Source organism: Heteronotia binoei, chromosome 2 (assembly GCF_032191835.1).
Source record: "Heteronotia binoei isolate CCM8104 ecotype False Entrance Well chromosome 2, APGP_CSIRO_Hbin_v1, whole genome shotgun sequence".
Lineage (NCBI taxonomy): Eukaryota > Metazoa > Chordata > Lepidosauria > Squamata > Gekkonidae > Heteronotia > Heteronotia binoei.
In genome coordinates this window covers 63,394,859-63,414,041 of record NC_083224.1, presented here as the reverse complement: position 1 = coordinate 63,414,041, position 19,183 = coordinate 63,394,859, and the positions used below count along the sequence as shown (strand labels likewise).

The 19,183-nt window shown below is 39.9% G+C and overlaps 1 protein-coding gene across 4 annotated transcripts in view; it reads right to left on the bottom strand.

The window, feature by feature from the left end:
- Nucleotides 1-1,080: 1,080 nt before the first annotated feature.
- PHTF1 (putative homeodomain transcription factor 1) overlaps nucleotides 1,081-19,183 on the bottom strand; it is a 30,581-nt gene continuing 12,478 nt past the window's right edge. For all 4 annotated transcript variants that reach the window (XM_060231209.1, XM_060231210.1, XM_060231207.1 and 1 more), the window contains exons 7-19: nucleotides 17,359-17,511; nucleotides 16,433-16,574; nucleotides 15,995-16,168; nucleotides 14,224-14,301; nucleotides 12,514-12,762; nucleotides 9,002-9,130; nucleotides 6,650-6,922; nucleotides 6,193-6,324; nucleotides 5,928-6,014; nucleotides 3,325-3,480; nucleotides 2,292-2,387; nucleotides 2,036-2,161; nucleotides 1,081-1,287 (exon numbers count right to left, since the gene is read on the bottom strand). In XM_060231209.1, coding sequence (XP_060087192.1) covers nucleotides 1,264-1,287; nucleotides 2,036-2,161; nucleotides 2,292-2,387; nucleotides 3,325-3,480; nucleotides 5,928-6,014; nucleotides 6,193-6,324; nucleotides 6,650-6,922; nucleotides 9,002-9,130; nucleotides 12,514-12,762; nucleotides 14,224-14,301; nucleotides 15,995-16,168; nucleotides 16,433-16,574; nucleotides 17,359-17,511 — 1,819 coding nt within the window. In that variant the 3' untranslated portion in view covers nucleotides 1,081-1,263. The remainder of the gene's footprint in view (nucleotides 1,288-2,035; nucleotides 2,162-2,291; nucleotides 2,388-3,324; nucleotides 3,481-5,927; nucleotides 6,015-6,192; nucleotides 6,325-6,649; nucleotides 6,923-9,001; nucleotides 9,131-12,513; nucleotides 12,763-14,223; nucleotides 14,302-15,994; nucleotides 16,169-16,432; nucleotides 16,575-17,358; nucleotides 17,512-19,183) is intronic.

Below are 19,183 nucleotides of genomic sequence, written 5' to 3'. Positions count from 1 at the left end.
TCTGGAGAAAAGGGCTGCTATGAAGGACGGACACGATGGCCTTGTACCATACCATACTGTGGCCCCTCCCCTCACCCCACCCCCCAAAATCTCCAGGTATTTTCCAAACATACTTCAAGACTCCTTGTCTGTCAGTAAAATACGGGATGGTGGGAAGGCCCTTTCCCAGGCTATTTTGGCCTGCAAGCCATCCTCACTTCCCTCCCATGTGCCCTAGAGGGAGGACTCACTGAGGCCAGGCATGGCAGCAGCCACCAAGGAACTCACTACCTCATGATTCACTTAAGCCCAGTGGTACCTCACTACAATCCAATAGCAGCTGCCATGTGAAAGCCACTGTGCTGGAATGCTAAGAATATCAAATTAGGATCTGGGGAGACCCCAGTTTGAATCTACACTGCAATGAGTGGACCAGTTGTTCACTCTCAGTTGAACCCACTTCAAAGGATTTTTGCGAGGATTAAAACAATATAAGCTGCTTTGGGTGTCCACTAGAGAGAAAACATAAGTAAAAAAATGATAAATCTGAAAACTAGGTGACAGTGAAGGTTATGTGTGTGTGCATGTGCATGCATGCCTGGAAGTCATGGCTTCTGGCGACCCCTTCTGGGGCATGGAGGACATTCAAAGAAGTGGTTTGATACAGTCTGCCTTTGCTGCCTGCTCCTGGTATTCCAAGGAGGTCTCCCATCCAAGTACTTGCCAGGGTTGGCCCTGCTTAGCTTCCAAGATCCAATGGGACTGAGCTTGCCTGGGCCATCCAGGGCAGGGGACAAGGAAGGTTGATGGGTTGGAGGGAGAGAAGATAGGATTGCCTGGAGAAGAGAAAGAGGAAATAACGTGGGGTGGGACATAGGAGGACTCCCCCTCCCCCCCACACACAGTTCCTTGTGGGCAATCTGCTTGTTCATATTCTAGCTCTCTCCACCTGAGTAGTTTGAAATGTATCTTGCTGCAATGTAACTCAGCTATTGCAATATATTCTTAACTTCACATTTCTCCAGTAAGAGGCAATGGGTGGTTTTTGCTGTACTCTATGGGGGAGCCGCAGATTTGTCTCATTAAGATAACCTTTGCTTATTAAAATAATTTACCAAGGTTTATTGAACTGTATCTTCAAGCTATATGATCACTCAGAAGAGTAAGAAGAATGCATGCATGTTGGTATAAAGCACCAGCTTCCATACCGAGCCCATGAATATGTCCTTTGCCTCCATTGATCTTTCTTGGGCTTTGCACAGGGGAAGACTTGGGATCTGCTCTTCAAGTCGGTTTGATTTTCCACAACTAAAAAAATTAATTGGACATCATTACAACAATCAAGCTGAGAAAGTAGATTTCAAACCCAATTAAAAATCCAATCCCAGCAAAAGTGATTTCATAGCTTGGACAATGGTTTGGTTCCTCTGGTGGTGATCTATCAGCCTAGCAACATCTTCCAGAGGACCAGTTTTTCTGTTTGTGGAGAAGAACTGGATTTTTACTGATTCCCCTTTCCTGCTGCGAACTCTCAATTTGTCTCCCGGGGCCCAAAGGAAAATGACTTTGGGAGCTAAAGGAGGCTGCAGTTGGAGGAGAGAAGCCAGGTAGTTACCGTACTTTCCTCAAGTGTGACTCCACTCATGCTACCTAGGATCAAAGAGTAAGACCTTCCCAAAGCAGAAAAGCTGTCAGACCTAGCCAGTGTCCAAACCAGCCCACTCCCCCCTCTTTTCTTTACCCAACAAGCTTGATGCTGTTTTCTATAAAGTTGCACAAAAAACAGGAAAAAATTACTTGTAAATTCCCCAGTTAATAAATAAAGGTCGGGGCATATATTGCAAGCACCAAGTTTCTACTCGGGATTTTTTACAAGCAGTAAGATTTCAGTCTCAAAGTGGTATATGAGAGAGAAACTCGTAAAGGCTGAACATGTGCCTGACTGGACAAAAATGTGTACACCTCTGTAATTCTGTTTCCCAAAGTCTTAACAGAATGGTGAGAAAACATATTCAAAAATCATTATTCAGTTACACTCACTCATCACAGCACTTACCCTAATATTGAATCCTAGCAGATCACTGACAACACCAGAGACTGCAGACAAGATCACCACACGTGTAATGTTGTAGATTAAGGGATTCATTGTCAACCCATACAGTCTAAATGGTGTATCTAACTCCTGCAGTAAGAGAAGAGAAATTAATGTGGCAGTTCTGCTTCTATTCCAATAGGGTAAGGAAATGGCCATACACCACTTAAAAGCAAATGGAGTATTAATGGGAAAGGTTGCATTGTTCTTAACCACCTACCTTCAGGAGTTTGGTAGACAGCTTTAGGACATTGTTCACAAGAATGAGCTGTTCTTTCTTATTTGGCTTCTTCTCCATTTTTAAATATAAATTTACCTGAAACACAGATTGTTATTTAAAAGCATTTATTTAATACAGACACTAATGCAAATCAGTTCTGCAATTGTAGAAGTGCAAATGGCACAGGTAACTTCCCTTATCCTCCCTTAACAGTCCGTAGCAGCAGAAGACACTAACCAAAGAAATGGTTGTGTTTTATCAGCAACTAAAGTATTTTTCTTTGAGCCATAAATGAGACATCTGAGACAAACTGCAAAAGGAACTTTTAAATTGTTTATCTGCATGCCAATGAATGTCTCTGGTTCTCCCCACACTAAAACTCAACTTAGATTGAGAGAGAGACCATAGCAGTCCAAGAAGTTTACAAATTAATGAAGAAGGGGTATGGTTTTAAAATCTTGGCCTGAATAGTTTTAAAGATGCCTACATTTGTGAAAGAGGTTTAGCAAAGATGGTCATGCAAATGTGCCCAGGCCATTTGCTTCCAAGGGTATGGAAGATGTAGGTACTGAAGCCATACCCCACCCCCCAAGGACTAGTAGACTGGGCCCAGCTTCTTTCTGGCTTCAGATTTTGCCCAGACAGTCCTTCTACAACTCCCAGTTTCTCTATAGCCATACTGACAAGGACCTTAATTTCTTTAAATTGGAGAGATGAAAACTGCATTCATTGTTTTAGCTACAAACGCTTGTACTTGCACAATAAAATTGTGGTTCCAATGGCAGAAAACCCTGGCCTTTGATTTGGAGCATCTGGTTTGAAGTCACACTCAAATTTAGTTAAACAAACATATTTCTTTAAATGTCATAAAATATGCAAGTTTATTTTAGGGCAAATTACCATTAGAAAGCTATTTCCACACACTTGTAGTATTAAATGGTAACTTAATGCTGCCAAGAGTTTTTACTGAAATGGCCAAGTTACGCTTTTAGAGAAAAAGTGGTCACAGTAACACTGCATATAAACAAGATACCTGCTCAGTGAGCAGAATTGAAACATTACTGTATTTCTTGTTGGTTTCAGACCCAAGAGATGCAAAGCGCAGCAAGAAGAGAAGCAGGGCAGTTTCCCAGATTAGAAATTCCCAGTTGTAAGCAGCATTCAAAAATGTCTTGTGACCTTTTAAAACCTATAATAAACAATATAACAAATCAGACATTCCCATTACTTTCTGTAGCATCTGCTGCAGCTCAAAAAGGACTTATGGTGTTCCGTTCTACACCTGAATTTTAAAATTAATAGTTCCTTGTCCATCAAGTCCTGACTTAAACATGAACTGGTAAGACAAAAAAGCCTGTGTGACTCTGCATGCACCCAGCACTACATTTAAAAATGGCCTGCCCAAGTGAATGTCACATTGGCATGGTAAGCGTGTGTAAGAAGTTTGCAGTTATCCTGGATTATTCTTGTCAGGCTTGATTCCAATAGGCATGCCCCTGTGTGCCTCAAACGTTTAGTTAACCTTTCCAATATTATTCATCTCCTTGCAAGAAATATACCTAACAAGGTGTTCAGTTCATTGTGGGAACAGTAGGCATATAAACTGTTAAAGAATATTTGCCTTACTTAATTTTTAAAATAAAACTTAACATATTTAACCTTGACTAATTTAAAAGAATATAATTAACACCATTCTACACAGAAAATTATAGGAGAGCAATTACATGAGAACATAAATTTCTTACCAAGAGTACAAAGACCAAGAGCTTCCTTCCAGAAGAAAGTGCTAATCAATTTACACTTCTAGAAACATCTTTACCAATAACTAACTGTCCTGCATGATAATATTCACATTCTTGGCTAATGAATTGTTTTACAATTTCAGATACCATAGAAAGTTATCTATACTTATGTCCTCTAAAATAATATAAATGCTATTCTAGTACATTCTTGCTATTTTTAGTCATAATAAAGAATAACATAAATAATGAACACAGATTTTCCTTACACGTGATTATCTGCTGGCCCCCAACCAATACAACCACATCTTTGAACTATATGTTATCTTCTATTCTTGTCTGAACATTCTTTCCATTCTCTGAAGCTTCTTGCACTTGCCGTAGTATATACACCTATTAATGTCAGTTATATTAGTTCTAATATACTAGAGGCCAGGGGCTGTTTTGTAGAAAAATAGATGGTGGAGCTCATACAGGGATTGTTATGCAGCTGCACCTACTATTCAATGGGCAAGGTGGGAAGGAGGAGGGGGAACCCTCAGAAAGGTTCAGGAGCTATGCTCCTGTGAGCTCCTACTGAATCCGAGGCCTGCTCTAGCTGTATTATTTTGTAGCTTTTTTGTCTTTCTCCAAGGCTGTTCTATTCTGGGTTTCTTGATTCTCTATTTAGTTTTTCCCAGTAATTGGCTAAGACACCAGGTTTTCCTTGATTCTGACCTGCAGAAGACTATGTCCTTTTTAGACAAGAAAAGCAACCCCTCCCCTATATTCCCAGCCATATCTGTGACAAAATGAGACAGTGAGCATGTGCACAATTAAACAGGTAAGACATTGTGCCCTGCCAACTTAATGTTTAAATCAGTCCAAAAGACTCCCAAGAATGGAACTCCATGCTAATTTGGCAGATCCATGTCCTCAAACCCACATTTACCAAGGTAACCTAAATTGGCAAAGGGGGAATTTGTAAGGAAGGAGGGAGGATGGGTTACTTAATTCCTTATCACCCCCCCCCCAATTCTCCCTTGCAAATGCCCTCATGCACTTGTTTCCCCCAGTTCATTTCTTCTAAGCCAGGATACATAACATTGGTGACTGCTTAACAAAATATGTAAACTGTCAATAAAACTGGAGAGGATCAGAAAATAGCAAATATAACATCAGATTTTTAAAAGAGATGCAGGAGAGAGCCAGGACATTACAGGATATGAAGTATAAGGTCTGTTCCAAGTAAATTATTATCAGTCTACTTAGCAGGAGCTAACTAGAAACTTAAAACATTGATGACGGAAAGGCAAATGCAGCTGAAGTAGTTTAAACAGGCAACTCATACTGTTAATCACAGAAACTTGTGATTTTAAAAATGGGTTCCCATTTTTCCTGGAGATTATATTCTAGAAGATAAACAGTAATGCAATGAAGTATAACAAAGGAGCAGCAAGCCTGTGTTTCTCCAGCTGATACAGAGATCTTGCTTTTTAATAGGATATTTTCTTTAGACATGGTTGCGTTACATAGAACTACATATATTTTTGGAGGAACGAAGGGCCTGGCTGAGTGCTTCTCCCCTCGTGTATGAAACTAATTGGAGACAGTCCATATACAAGGACTATAATATTTTAGTTTCACTGCCTAGTATACAATATTATAGCCATTTAGTAGTTATATTTAAAAATTGCTCCCGTCAAAATCACATCTCATAGAAAATATCCCATGTCAAACAGGAAGCAAGGCTGGGAGCTTTTTAATGTGGTAAGCTTTTCAACAGCTTTCCATGTAAAAACTGTCACAGTACACTCCATTCATCCCAGTTTCAAATGGTTAAACAGCCCCTATTTCAAGAAGCAACATTATCTTTGAGAGTAAATATTAACTCTGTAAATGATTACAAGAATCTTACCTGTGCACAGCATATGCAAGCAATTGAAAGAGCCAGTAAGAAGATGGAGGATACAATTACATCAACTGATCGTTGTGGGCCTCGTCTCTGCCAAAACAAGACGTTGAATGAGAACAGAGGAAATACAGGCGTTCAGAGGAGAGGGCCAAAGAGCACAGTACCAATATACATTGAGACACCATAATCTCCGCAAATAGTTTGAGACCATCTACAGCTTCAAACATCTGCTTTAAGCTGAGAGTCAGTGCATTTAGATCAGGCTCACCTTTAAGTAAGAGCGTAGTGATAACCACATCCTGATGTTTTCCAACTTCTTCAGTCTGAAATGAGGGATTTCATACTTCCTGGCTTTCCGAGCAGAGGTAATGTGGCTAAAAAGTTTGGCAAACAAAAATCTCTGCCAAGAAAATATCAATTATAAAAAACCTTACATTATTAGCACCAAGCAGCTGTGCTGGATCCCTCTCTAACATATTTCAGGTGCCTTGCTATCAGGCTACCAATCAAGACTAATATTCACACATTACTCTAAGGAACAACATGACAGCAAGATGTGAAGTATGATTTAATAGGTTTCAGCTTCCAGCTAAAGCGGCCACTTGGAAGGAGGGGAGTAACATCATACATTTTGGAATACCAGGTGTTATCTGGAGATACAAAAGAGTTCATAACTCTAGTTCTAGCCTAACTTTTTTGCAGTCTCTTGGTTGTTCAAGACTAACCTGTTTATATGTTCTCTCAGCAACACACATCATGAAGAAAAACATCCAGGTGAGGCACAGTCGCTCAAGAAAGATAATCATTGCAAGAAGTACAACTAGGGGGATTGGGGTGCCCCCACAAAAAATAAATATAAGTTCTTTTAAAGAAAGTGACCACAACTGCTCCAAGGTCTTTGAGTGGAAAAGTCGATAGAGAAATGGAAGGAATGCCAAACCAATGGTGACAATATTTCCCAGCCATTGATAACCTCCTCCTTGCTGACAGGCATTGACCTATTGGTTAAGAAAGCAACAGCAAAATTACACAGACTGTAAAGAGACCACAGCTAAGTTTTAAGGATCAGTGCTAATCAAGTATCAAAGTGAAAACCCCTCCAATAATGGAAACTCCATTTTGAAGCATGTTATATATTAACAGGATCTCAAAATACATACAATTAACAAGAAAACCCCATCTTTGGGGACCATATATTCACCTCTTCAGTTACGAAAAATTTTGCGCACTAAGGATGATCATAGAGTTGGAAGGGACCTCTAGGGTCATCTAGTCCAATCCCCTGCACAATGCAGGAAACTCACAAACACCTCTCCCTAAATTCACAGGATCTTCATTGCTGTCAGATGGCCATCTAGCCTCTGTTAAAAAACCTCCAAGGAAGGAGAGCCCACCACCTCCCGAGGAAGCTTGTTCCACTGAGGAATCGCTCTAAAGATCAGAAAGTTCTTCCTAATGTTGAGCCGGAAACTCTTTTGATTTAATTTCAACCCATTGGTTCTGGTCCTACCTTCTGGGGCCACAGAAAACAATTTCACACCATCATCTATAGGACAGCCCTTCAAGTACTTGAAGGTGGTAGTCATATCACCTCTCAGCCACCTCCTTTCCAGGCTAAACATCCCCAGCTCCTTTAACCTTTCCTCATAGGACTTGGTCTCCAGACTCCTCACCATCTTCATCGCCCTCCTCTGGACCCGTTCCAGTCTATATTCTTCTTAAAATGTGGTGCCCAAAACTGAACACAATACTCCAGATGAGGTCTTACCAGAGCAAAGAGATACCATCACATGATCTGGACACTATACTTCTGTTGATACAGCCCAAAATTGCATTTGCCTCTTTAGCCACCACATCACACTGTTGACTCATGTTCAGTGTATTATCCACTAAGACCCCTAGATCCTTTCCGCACATACTACTGCTAAGACAAGTCTCCCCCATCCTATAACCATGCATTGGATTTTTCCTACCTAAATGCAGAACTTTACATTTATCCCTGTTAAAATTCACTTTATTGATTTTAGCCCAGTTTTCCAGCCTGTCAAGGTCATCCTGTATCCTGTTTCTGTCTTCTTCTGTGTTTGCAACCCCTCCCAATTTCATATCATCTGCAAATTTAATAAGCATTCCCTCTATTCCTTCATCCAAATCATTTATAAAGATGTTGAGCAAAACAGGTCCCAGGACAGATCCTAGAGGCACTACACTTATCACCCCTATCCAAGAGGATGAGGAACCATTCACAAGCACTCTTTGGGTGCGATCTGTCAACCAGTTACAGATCCACCTAACGGTAACAGGATCCAAACCACATTTTACCAACTTGTCAACAAGGATAATATGTGGAACATTACCAAAAGTCTTACTGAAATCAAGATAAACTATGTCTACAACATTCCCCTGATCCAGCAAGGTAGTCACTTTCTCAAAAAAAAAGAGATCAGGTTTGTCTGACGTGACTTGTTCTTGAGAAACCCATGCTGGCTCTTAGTAATCACATCCATTCTTTCTAAATGTTCCAGGATTGACTGTTTGATGATTTGTTCTAAAACTTTTCCAGGTATAGACATCAAGCTGACGGGTCGATAGTTACACGGATCGTCTTTTTTCCCCTTCTTGAAGATGGGGACAACATTCGCCTGCCTCCAATCTTCCAGTACCTCTCCTGTTCTCCAAGAATTCTCAAAAATAGCCAGAGGCTCAGAAATTACATCCGCAAGCTCTTTTAGAACCCTTGGATGCAATTCATCTGGCCCTGAGGACTTAGTTTCATTTAAAGAAACTAGGTGCTTATGTACCACCCCTAGGTTTTAACAAGATCCCATGAAGAAAAAGCCTTTGCTTTAGTTTCACTTTTTACTTGTTATGCTGGTTATGGCCTAGAAGGTCAAGAACAGGCCTTGCCTCTGTTCCAGTAAATTTCTGAACTGTTTTGGTACTGGGTGTTGTACAAAGACCATGGCAATATACAGTGCCATGCTGTAAGAACACACAATAAAACATTTTCCATACCAAAAACCTGCACCCATTGACTCCTGCAAAACTTTGATACAAACGATGTCACTCTCTCTTACCCTGCTCATGATGATCCCACTGATCTCCAGCACAGACAGGTCCAGTTTCTTGCATTCATTTCCCTCCCAGATGAGAGCGCTCACTTTGGAAGAAGCAGGACTTGTGTTCTGCAGCCAGAACAAGTGGTTCTGGAGAAGAAAATGTATCTTGAAGTCATTATATCCTGGGGAACTGTGAATCTGGTTATATTCTCTTACTGTACTGTATAATTATTTTAACAAGATCCCATGAAGAAAAAGTCTTTGCTTTAGTTTCACTTTTTACTTGTTATGCTGGTTATGGCCTAGAAGGCCAAGAACAGGCCTTGCCTCTGTTCCAGTAAATTTCTGAACTGTTGTGGTACTGGTTGTTGTACAAAGACCATGGCAATATACAGTGCCATGCTGACATTTGATTCCACTCTGGAAAATCTGTCTCTAGCATGAGGAAAGAATAGCTTCAGCACAGCAGCTTTAGTGATATAGAATAGCTAAAGATATGACCCTATCTATTTGAATGGATGCCAAGTGAGGCTCAAGCCTTTATCCTTCTGTAGAATTTGGGGTGCCACTATCTGCCTATAATAAAATACCATCAAGCTTTAACATCATGAAGACTGAAGGGCTGGACAATTCCAAGAACAAGCTAGCAGCTATCATTTGATTATTTTTTTATATGACAGACATCTAAAATGTTTATAGGACTTTATTATTGCTGTATCCAAGGCCTTCCCCATACAATCTTTACTAAACAGTAATTGAACATTTGTTTCACTATTTGTTGCTCATGGTGAAAACCATTAATCTGTTCTGCTAACAGCTCTTTCATCCAGCACTAGAAGCTTTCTGCCAGCAGAACACTCTCCTGTATTGCAGAAGGTTCCTTGCACTAGATGAAAATGTTACCATTAGTGGAACAGATCCAAAGGAATTACCTTGGTATTTGTTTTTTCAACAAAGATCTGAATTTGTAAGTGTATCATATTTTTTGAGCAAAAATGATGTGCATTGTTTTTAAAGTGGTATGGTTCAGGTTCAGATTTTGAGAAAGGTTTCCATACTAGTATTCTAGATTATTCAACTACATAATATTTCAGAATTTTTTTTTTCTGAATTTCAATTTTTTCCTGGTCCATTATTCCCTATAGGGGGACTCTTTCCAGGGGAAGTGGCTGTTTTTCAAGCAAATGGCATCAAAATTACAGAGAACCTAGTCCTGGTTGTCCACTAAAGACCTATCAAGTTTCCAGCAAATTGGGTCAAGAGATCCAATTCTAAAGGCACTTGAACAAGGTGCTCCCAGATGTCCCCCTTGTCTCCATTGTTTCTGGAGGGGGGGGAAATAGTTCCGAGCAAAGGAGCCAATAGCCAAACACACATGAGCGACCATCGGCCAAAAGCCTACAAATGTAAACAAGCCAAACAGAAGCAACATCAAACCTGAGAATCCAATCCAACCTGGCAAGCCAGTACCACACCAGCCAGCAAGACCTAGCAAGACACTGACAAATGCACATTAATGCCACTTCCTGAAGGAAGGCCTCAGAAAGCAAGAGGAAAGAGGCTTGGGGCATCTCCTCTCTCTGAAGTCTTTACCATCACTAGCTCACAACAGAAGCTGCAGCTGCCCTTCATCACTGATGCTCCTGTTCCCTTTATGGAATTTGGTTATGCTATTGTCACAAGCACCTATTAGATTTTTTTCCATAATTTAATCAGTAGCAAGTATTGTAACTCCCTTCATGAAACCCCTTAGAAAGAATTTTGAGGGACACCATCCTAAAGAACATTTCTGTCAAAACCAAGGAGTCATTTCTGCTTCCATAAAGCTGAAGACCACCGTTATAGACCAAGATCCTGTATTTATCTTGACATATCCATTGTTCAAGGACTATTTTTGCTTAAATCATGCCTTGTATTCTGTAGATCTTCAGAAATATGTCCAAGCTAACACACTTGGTCCCGTTCCATTGATGTAATGGCAGCTTCTCCAATTGAATAGGATTTCTGTTTGCAAAGGAGAGGAGGGCAATTTATGCAGATTCTCCCTTCCTGCTGCAGACACCCAGTTTGCCCTCTATATTGTTCCTTCTAGTCCACTAACCTAAATGGACACTATTTCAGGGGGCAAAAAGGGCTTCAGGGAGTGGGGAGGAATCACATTTCTCTAGCATAAGCCTGCCTGCTGTGCTTACAATTCAAGTCTACTCTCCATGTTACTTTCAGCAACTTGGAAATACTAATAAGTAGCACAGCAAATGCAAACAAGGCAACAGTAACTCCTAGGTCAGGGGTGGCCAAACTGTGGCTCTTTTACACCTATTGTGTGACTCCTGGAGGCTGAGGAGGAGCTTAATACAGGCTTACTTTCAAGCAAGCAAGCTTAGCATTGAGACCTCAGTCAGCCCCTGAGCACTGACCCTATTTCCACCATGAGTGAAGCTGGGGGGGGGGCAAACAGGCTTGCAAGCTCTTCACCACAACCACAGAGGTTGTCCAGAGACCTAGAGTAGGGAAAGACAGTGCAAGACCCAACAGAGCCACTGGAAAAAGGGATGGAATTAAAGATGTCTGCTCAGGGTTCCCTCTTAGTTTCATAGCTCTTCTAGGAACTGTATTTACTAATCTTGGTGTCACGGCAAAAAGGGGTGCATAATGATGCAAACTCCGAGATGGTGGTCAGTGATTAAATGGCACATGTGTGTTTCCTTCTCCCGCTGGTGCCAAAAAATAATTCCCTAGCCTTTCCCTATGCTGGCCTTAAGGAGACTGTTTTTCCCAGCGTTTGTTTTTTAAAAAGTCTCCTTCTAACATAGTTGTGTTGTTAAGTGCATACATGTGTATTTTATCTTTCTGTGCAAAGAAAATATAGAGTTTAAACAAAGACATGTGTGTAATATTTGTTCATGTCTTGTGGCTTTCAAACATCTGATGTTTATTCTATGTGGATCTTACCTTAAGCAAGTTTGGCCACCCCTGCCCTAGATAAATGTCACAGTGAAGAGACACGAATGTAAAGAATTCCCTGGCCAACTGCCTGCATATCCCGATGGTAGAGAAACCACCACAGGAGATGTTTGACTTTGTTTGTGTGTGCGCGCATGCATAAGTCACACCTACGGAAAACAGGAGAAAGCTGAAGGAGAAAAAAATTAATGGACAGAAGGTTCCTTGCACTTAATTTTCTTATTCTTCATCTTTGGGTTTTTGTTCTTCAACAAAGATCTTAACTTCTAAGTATATCATATTTTCTGGGCAAAAGGATGTGCATTTTTTAAAAAGTGCTTTGTTTCAAGATTTGGATTTTGGGAAAGGTGTCTATACTAGTATTCCAGATTATCTGAGTACATGATACCATCTCAGAATTGTTTGTGGGGGTTTTTTTCAGAATTTCAAAAAAATTCAGGTCCATTATTCCCTATAAGAGGACTCTTTCCAACGGAAATGACTGTTTTTCAAGCGAATGGCATCAAAATTAGAGAACCTAGTCCAGCCTATCCACTAAAGGAGAAAAAGTTTTGCGTGATACACACCTGCTGGAAAACATCTTCCTTCAGATCACGCTTGCTTCCCCTTGCTTCTTTTCCTTTGGCTCCTTCACTGTCACTGGTAAAGGAGGAGCGGCACTCAGGCCCATGAAGCAAGTCATCCCACAGCACATCCTCTGTTTCAGAACCATGGCGGGTACTTTCTGAGTCTCTGTGAGATACACTTCCACTCCGAGATCCCCCGTGAGATACACTGCCACTCCGAGATCCTCCACTACTAAATTGATCTTTGGTCTGTACGGAAACATTGAAAAGATAGCTACTACAATCCTGATTCAACTAGTTACTTAATTTCCATGGACCTTCATGAGGCCTTGAGCTAAGCCAATTTACAGATGTTTAAACTACAAAGGTGTGAACAACTGAAGCTCAATCCTACAAGAGCCCTTTTGTAGCATACCCATGGCTCCACAGCAAATAAAGAAAGCCATGGTGCAGTGATGCTGAAGGATATGCTGACATTAAATTATACCAGCAGACTGAAAGAATAGGTTCCTTTGATGCAAAACCTGTGCCAGATGATGAACTCGTATTTGGCAAGTGCCATTTGCACTTGTATCCCAGCTGGTGTACTCATGTCTCAGAATTCACACACTCACCTACAAATGTAGTTATTATAGCCACATAAGAACACCAGAATGTGTTAATGTAAGTTATTTGGGACAGGAGACCAAGTAAGTATCCATCCCAGGAACAGCTTTCCAAAAGACAAAATGTGTAATTCAATTATCAGCAAGAGCATAGAGGCTGATTTCTGCTTTAGCAAAATCATCAGAACTCTACCACAAAAAAGTGAACCCAGCATTTAAATGACATGCTAATGCTGGATGGGTGGAAGAGAGGCTTTTGTCTGGTAGAAATTTTGTTTTTGTGTAAAATAAAAACTGGCTTAAAAAAAAAAACTTCAGATTTAGCCACTACAAATCTCTTTGGAAAGTTTCTGTTGTCGATCCAGTGTTTTAACAAAATGGGATGTATTGGTAGAGTTAACATTTAAAAACACAGAAATCAGGATTTAATGAAAATATTCCCATTTACAAAATTTAAACACAAACAAATTCTTATGCATTCTACTGCACTTTAAACTGAAAAGTATGTAATAATATAGGAAATGCCATGTTTTCCACCCAAAATATAAAAGTGGAATATAACGCTTTAATATTTAATACCTCTTTTTTTAAAAAAAAGGTCTAGTTATAAAGGGTACATAACAAAATAATAGCATTTAAAACTAATTTTTGTTGACAAATAAAGCATTTCTGCTTATCTTCTTTCTCATCTACCCTCAACCTATGCACACAACACCCCTTTGTCATTAGGACCGACTAAGCATGAGGAATATTCAGTTACACAGGTATAGCCTAAGACATCTATCCAAAAGTGCAACATTCACTAAAAGCTACATGCTAATCTAACCTCCCTAAACCTTTAATTCATAGTGGCCAATGTGTCTTTTCAGGCAATGCAAAGAGCAAACAATGATAGAAAGTTACATTCTGACCGGAGACAGATATCACAGGCTATCATTTATCAAGGTAGAGGTACACCTGAGTCAAGCCAGGTCATTTAAGAACAGCCGCTACATATGTAGAAGAAAATTCAACATTTCAATATAAGACCAACATGACCTGCTGAAGCCAGGTTTTTGCTTCTGGCTACATACTGTAATTGTTGAAGTTCTTGAAGAACTGATACCTCATGAAGAACTCTTGTGTCTAATTCTGAGTCCGTTATACTGTCAGAGTTTTGCATAGATTTCATGGCTTCCTTGACCTTCAGACCACAAAAGAAAATAATTGGGAAACTTGAAAAAAGGAGAAGGATGCAAAGTAATTAACATAGGTTTATACTTTATTCAAGATAAAATATTCTACTTAATTATTCTCTTGCTTTTATACAAAGACCACTATGTTTTCTGACTCATGCTTTCTCTGCACACATTATTTTATTTCCAACTTTATATTTCTTCCAAGGCTCTTGCCTTATTTCCAGCCTTCCATCAAAATATTTTCCATATCATAGGACAAGAATTCCACATGTCTATCATCTTTTTTATTTTTCTTGGGTTTTTTTTTTTTTTTTGCATTTGTGTGTCTGAGTATCTTCTTATCCTGCTAATGTCATATTTGGAATAATTAATAGTACATTTTGCTTTAAGTATTATTACAAAGGCTCCATCAGATAAACTTCTACTGGGACAAAATATATATATTGCTGCCTATAACTCTTAGCAATTCAGAATTGCACAACAAAAACGTAACTGAATTGAGGTCTCAAGAAAAGCTTCAGTATTAAGCAGGCTGAGCATGGATTACTTCTATAGGTTTAAAAATCACACAGAATGCAAGGGCATCCAAATAGCCAGGTAATTCTCTTAGGAGAACCATATCAGGGCTCTTTTTAGGAGAGTATATTGTTTTCTGTGCTGTTATTGGGAGGCCACATTACCCAACAGATTCTTTATTTATTAAAATCTTTCTCTCCCCCCTTCCCCCCCCATCCACACAGATATAAGGCAACTCACAAACACACACATCAAACAGGCATTGCACAAAACATTTAACACAAGAAAAATAAACATAAACCCAACCACTCAAACTTGTCAACTTAAAAAAATAAATATTGCACAAAGTTTTCATCCTCTCCCCTTAAAAAGCCCTCACAAATAGAACTGCTTTACACTGCCTGCAAAAACATGCCAAATTAAATGCTGCCCTGACTTCCTCTGGCAGATTATTCCAGAGGGGCTGTGCTACAGCTGAAAATACTCGATTCAATTTTATCCTAATCAATTTAGGCATGAGCACAACAAAGAGAATATTTCCTCCAAAGAGCTTGCCAGAATAGTCTGTTCTAGCTACTAGCAGGTAATTTTGTTTTGGAAATGATCTCCTAATAGCTAGAAATACTAAATACCTCATCATGGATAGTTTACTTTTCTTTAACATCTGGTAAGACAATGTCACCTAGAAAAGTAGTTATATCTTTATCCTCTTGCTTGTTCTTTAAATAACCATGCCATTGTGTATATGGGGGTTACTGCCTTGTCTGCTCCATATTTGCCTTTATCATTCTGGTTATAAGCTACTAAAAAGGTTTACGATAGATTCAGTGGGTACCCATGTTGGTCTGAAATGTTTGTGCGCATGCACACTTCTTCAGATACGTTGAAACAGGTTTCCTCAAGCTTTACATATAGGTTGAGAGAGGGTGCAGGGTTAGTTGCCAGTAAGGACTAGTTAAAGTCTAATCCCCCCTCTACCTATATTTAAGGCTTGAGGAAAACTGTTTCAATGTATCTAAAGAAGTGTGCATGCACAGGAAAGCTTCTACCCAGAATTAAACTTCATTAGTCTTAAAGGTGCCACTGGATTCAAACTTTGTTCTATTGTGTAAGAGTTATCTTTGATAACCCTCATATCAGTTCTTCATATCTCTGTTTCTATACAATAATCTATAGATTTACCTGGGAGACTGTCTGGTTTGAAGAACCAACAGAAGATGTCTTTCTCTGATTCTCATTCATGCTGACATTGGAAGCACCTTCAACACTTCTACGCAACAAAACTCTCTGACCCATAGCATCAGCATCCTCTTCACTTGAGAGTTCATCAGAAACACCAGAGTGTCTATTAATATTCTGAAAGAACGTCACAATAAAGGCTAGCCATCATCAAGTATATGGAATAGTTCACATCCACACTATATTTTTGCAGTGTTTTGCTTGTATTGATACAGAGCAACTTTTATTTATTGGTTGTGATAGCACAATAGACAGAAAAACAGGAAGTTGAAATTGCTCTACAGAGTATATGATTTCCATAATTAAAGTTCTGGAAGATTACGACATGCAAAATCTGAACACAGACATCCAAGAAAGTAAAGAATCAAAGCCACATCTTACCTGCTTTTTTTCTGCACTTAACTGTATCCCATGATCCTTGGACCGCTGCAAACTGTGTTCAGACTTGGAAATCCTGCGCCTCATACCGCTGCTGTGTTCTGTTTCTGTCCATTTATCGGCTACCTGTTGTCCTCTTTTTATCCTAAGGAAGGAGATTCCATACATATAATGAGAGGCAAGCAGAATCACTCTGAGTATACAAGAGCTGGCTTTTCTTTTTAAAAGATAAATCTTATTTTTTAAAAAGAACTTATGAAGACCTACATTCTGCAAAGGCAATGGAAATAATTATGAACAGCAAAAAATTCCTATACAATTTTAAAATCATCTATAAATTATAATATTGAAGGTTAAGAGATGAATAATCAGAAAATCTTCACCTGACTAAGACTTGTTCTGCAAGGAATAAGGTGTCCATTTTCCCTATAAGCACTTTATCCCCAATAAAATACAGGAAGAACACAACAGCACATCTGACCTCATCAGAAGCAATTATATATAAAAATCATAAATTATTTCCACCCTATTTGATCAGAAAGGAGGAGACTGAATCCAGCAGAACTTGAACAAAACCTGAATGAATAATCTCTCTGCAAACCCTCTCCACAAATTGCCTTACTTAACTAGAGCCCCCGTTTACCATAACAGTGACGGCACACTGGGTCACATAAGTGCTAGTGTGAAGTAGTTTCGTACAGTATGATAATTCCATACCTGAGCCCTATTTTTTTCTTTTCTTTATTTTATTGAATTTATAGCCCTCCCTTCTCATAGACCAGGCTCAGGGTGAGTTACATCATAGAAGAAGACAATCAACAGTTAAAACCAAATTAAAATGTATAAAAACTTTAACTGCAGACTAAACATTGGAAGCTAATTAGCATTTCACTTATAATCCCTCAATATATCAGCATCACCAAGCATACCCCTCCATGTTCCTCCTGTATAAGACTGTGTCAAGGAGGCTGTTAATCCTTGATCCCAACCCTGAAGGCTCTTCTCCTCTGCTGATATTGTCAATAGAAGTATAGGTACTGATCTCTCTGCTTCCATCATCTCCTGCAAATTTCCGCATTTTTCTACATTAAAAAAAAATAAATTTTAGCCATAAATCTGAGTTTGGTAAGAAATACCCCCTCCCTTCAAAATAATGACAAATGATGATGAAGCTCAATAAAACCACATCCATGAAATCTGAAGCATGTGTGTGTAGGGCTGTCAATCCCCAGGCAGGGGCAGGGGATCCCCCAGTTTGGAGGCCCTTCCCCCACTTCAGCGTCATCAGAAAGCAGAGGGGGGAGGGAAATGTCTGCTGAGCACTCCATTATTCCCTATGGAGAATGATTCCCATAGGGTATAATGGAGAATTGATCTGTGGTTATCTGGGGTGAGGGGGGCTGTTTTTTGAGGTAGAAGCACCATATTTTCATCATAGCATCCAGTGCCTTTCCTCAAAACACCCTCCAAGTTTCAAAAAGATTGGACCAGGGCATCCAATTCTATGAGCCCCAAAAGAAGGTGCCCCTATTCTTTATTATTTCCAATGGAGGGAAGGCATTTTAAAGGTGTGCGGTCCCTTTACATGTGATGGCCAGAACTCCCTTTGGAATACAATTATGCTTGTCACAACTGCTCCTAGCTCCACACCCAATGTCTCCTGGCTCCACCCCCAAAGCATAGATCATCCACTGTGACTACAATGTGACTGTTGGCAGAACAGAATACTAGGATCCAATCCATTATATTTTTGAAAAAGGCTGGCACAACAGCATATATGCCCAAACTCTTGATTTGTATTGCTGAATCTGGTAGTTCTAAGTGTAGTCCCCTCCCCACATGCTTCTGAGAAATACTACAAAATACGACAATAATTCCAAAAACTAAAAGATTCGGATGCCCCTGCCCTGAACAAGGAATAGTTTGACACTATATGCCTCATACCTCACCATGCATACTACTCCCAATTGGTATAATCCAATAACTTCTTCCCATCCATCACTCCTGGCTCCACCACATTATGAGCTGATATAAAGCTGATATAAAGCAGAATATTCTAGAGTCCCTGCAATGCTTACTGTAAGGGGCAAAGGGTGGAGGCATGGAGTGGAGCAGTGGAGTGCCGCAGGGCTCAGTACTGGGCCCCATGCTCTTTAACTTGTTCATAAATGATGTGGAGTTGAGAGTAAGCAGTGAAGTGGCCAAGTTTGCGGATGACACTAAATTGTTCAGGGTGGTAAGAACCAGAGAGGATTGTGAGGCACTCCAAAGGGATCTGTTGAGGCTGGGTGAGTGGGCATCAACGTGGCAGATGAGGTTCAGTGTGGCCAAGTGCAAAGTAATGCACATTGGGGCCAAGAATCCCAGCTGTAAATACAAGTTGATGGGGTGTGAACTGACAGAGACTGACCAAGAGAGAGATCTTGGGGTCTTGGTAGATAACTCACTGAAAATGTCAAGACAGTGTGCGATTACAATAAAAAAGGCCAACGCCATGCTGGGTATTATTAGGAAGGGAATTGAAAACAAATCAGCCAGTATCATAATGCTCCTGTATAAATCGATGGTGCGGTCTCATGTGTGCAATTCTGGTCACAGCACCTCAAAAAGGATATTATAGCATTGGAAGAAGTGCAGAAAAGGGCAACTAGAATGATTACAGGTTTGGAACACTTTCCCTATGAAGAAAGGTTAAAACGCTTGGGGCTCTTTAGCTTGGAGAAACGTCGACTGCGGGGTAACATGATAGAGGTT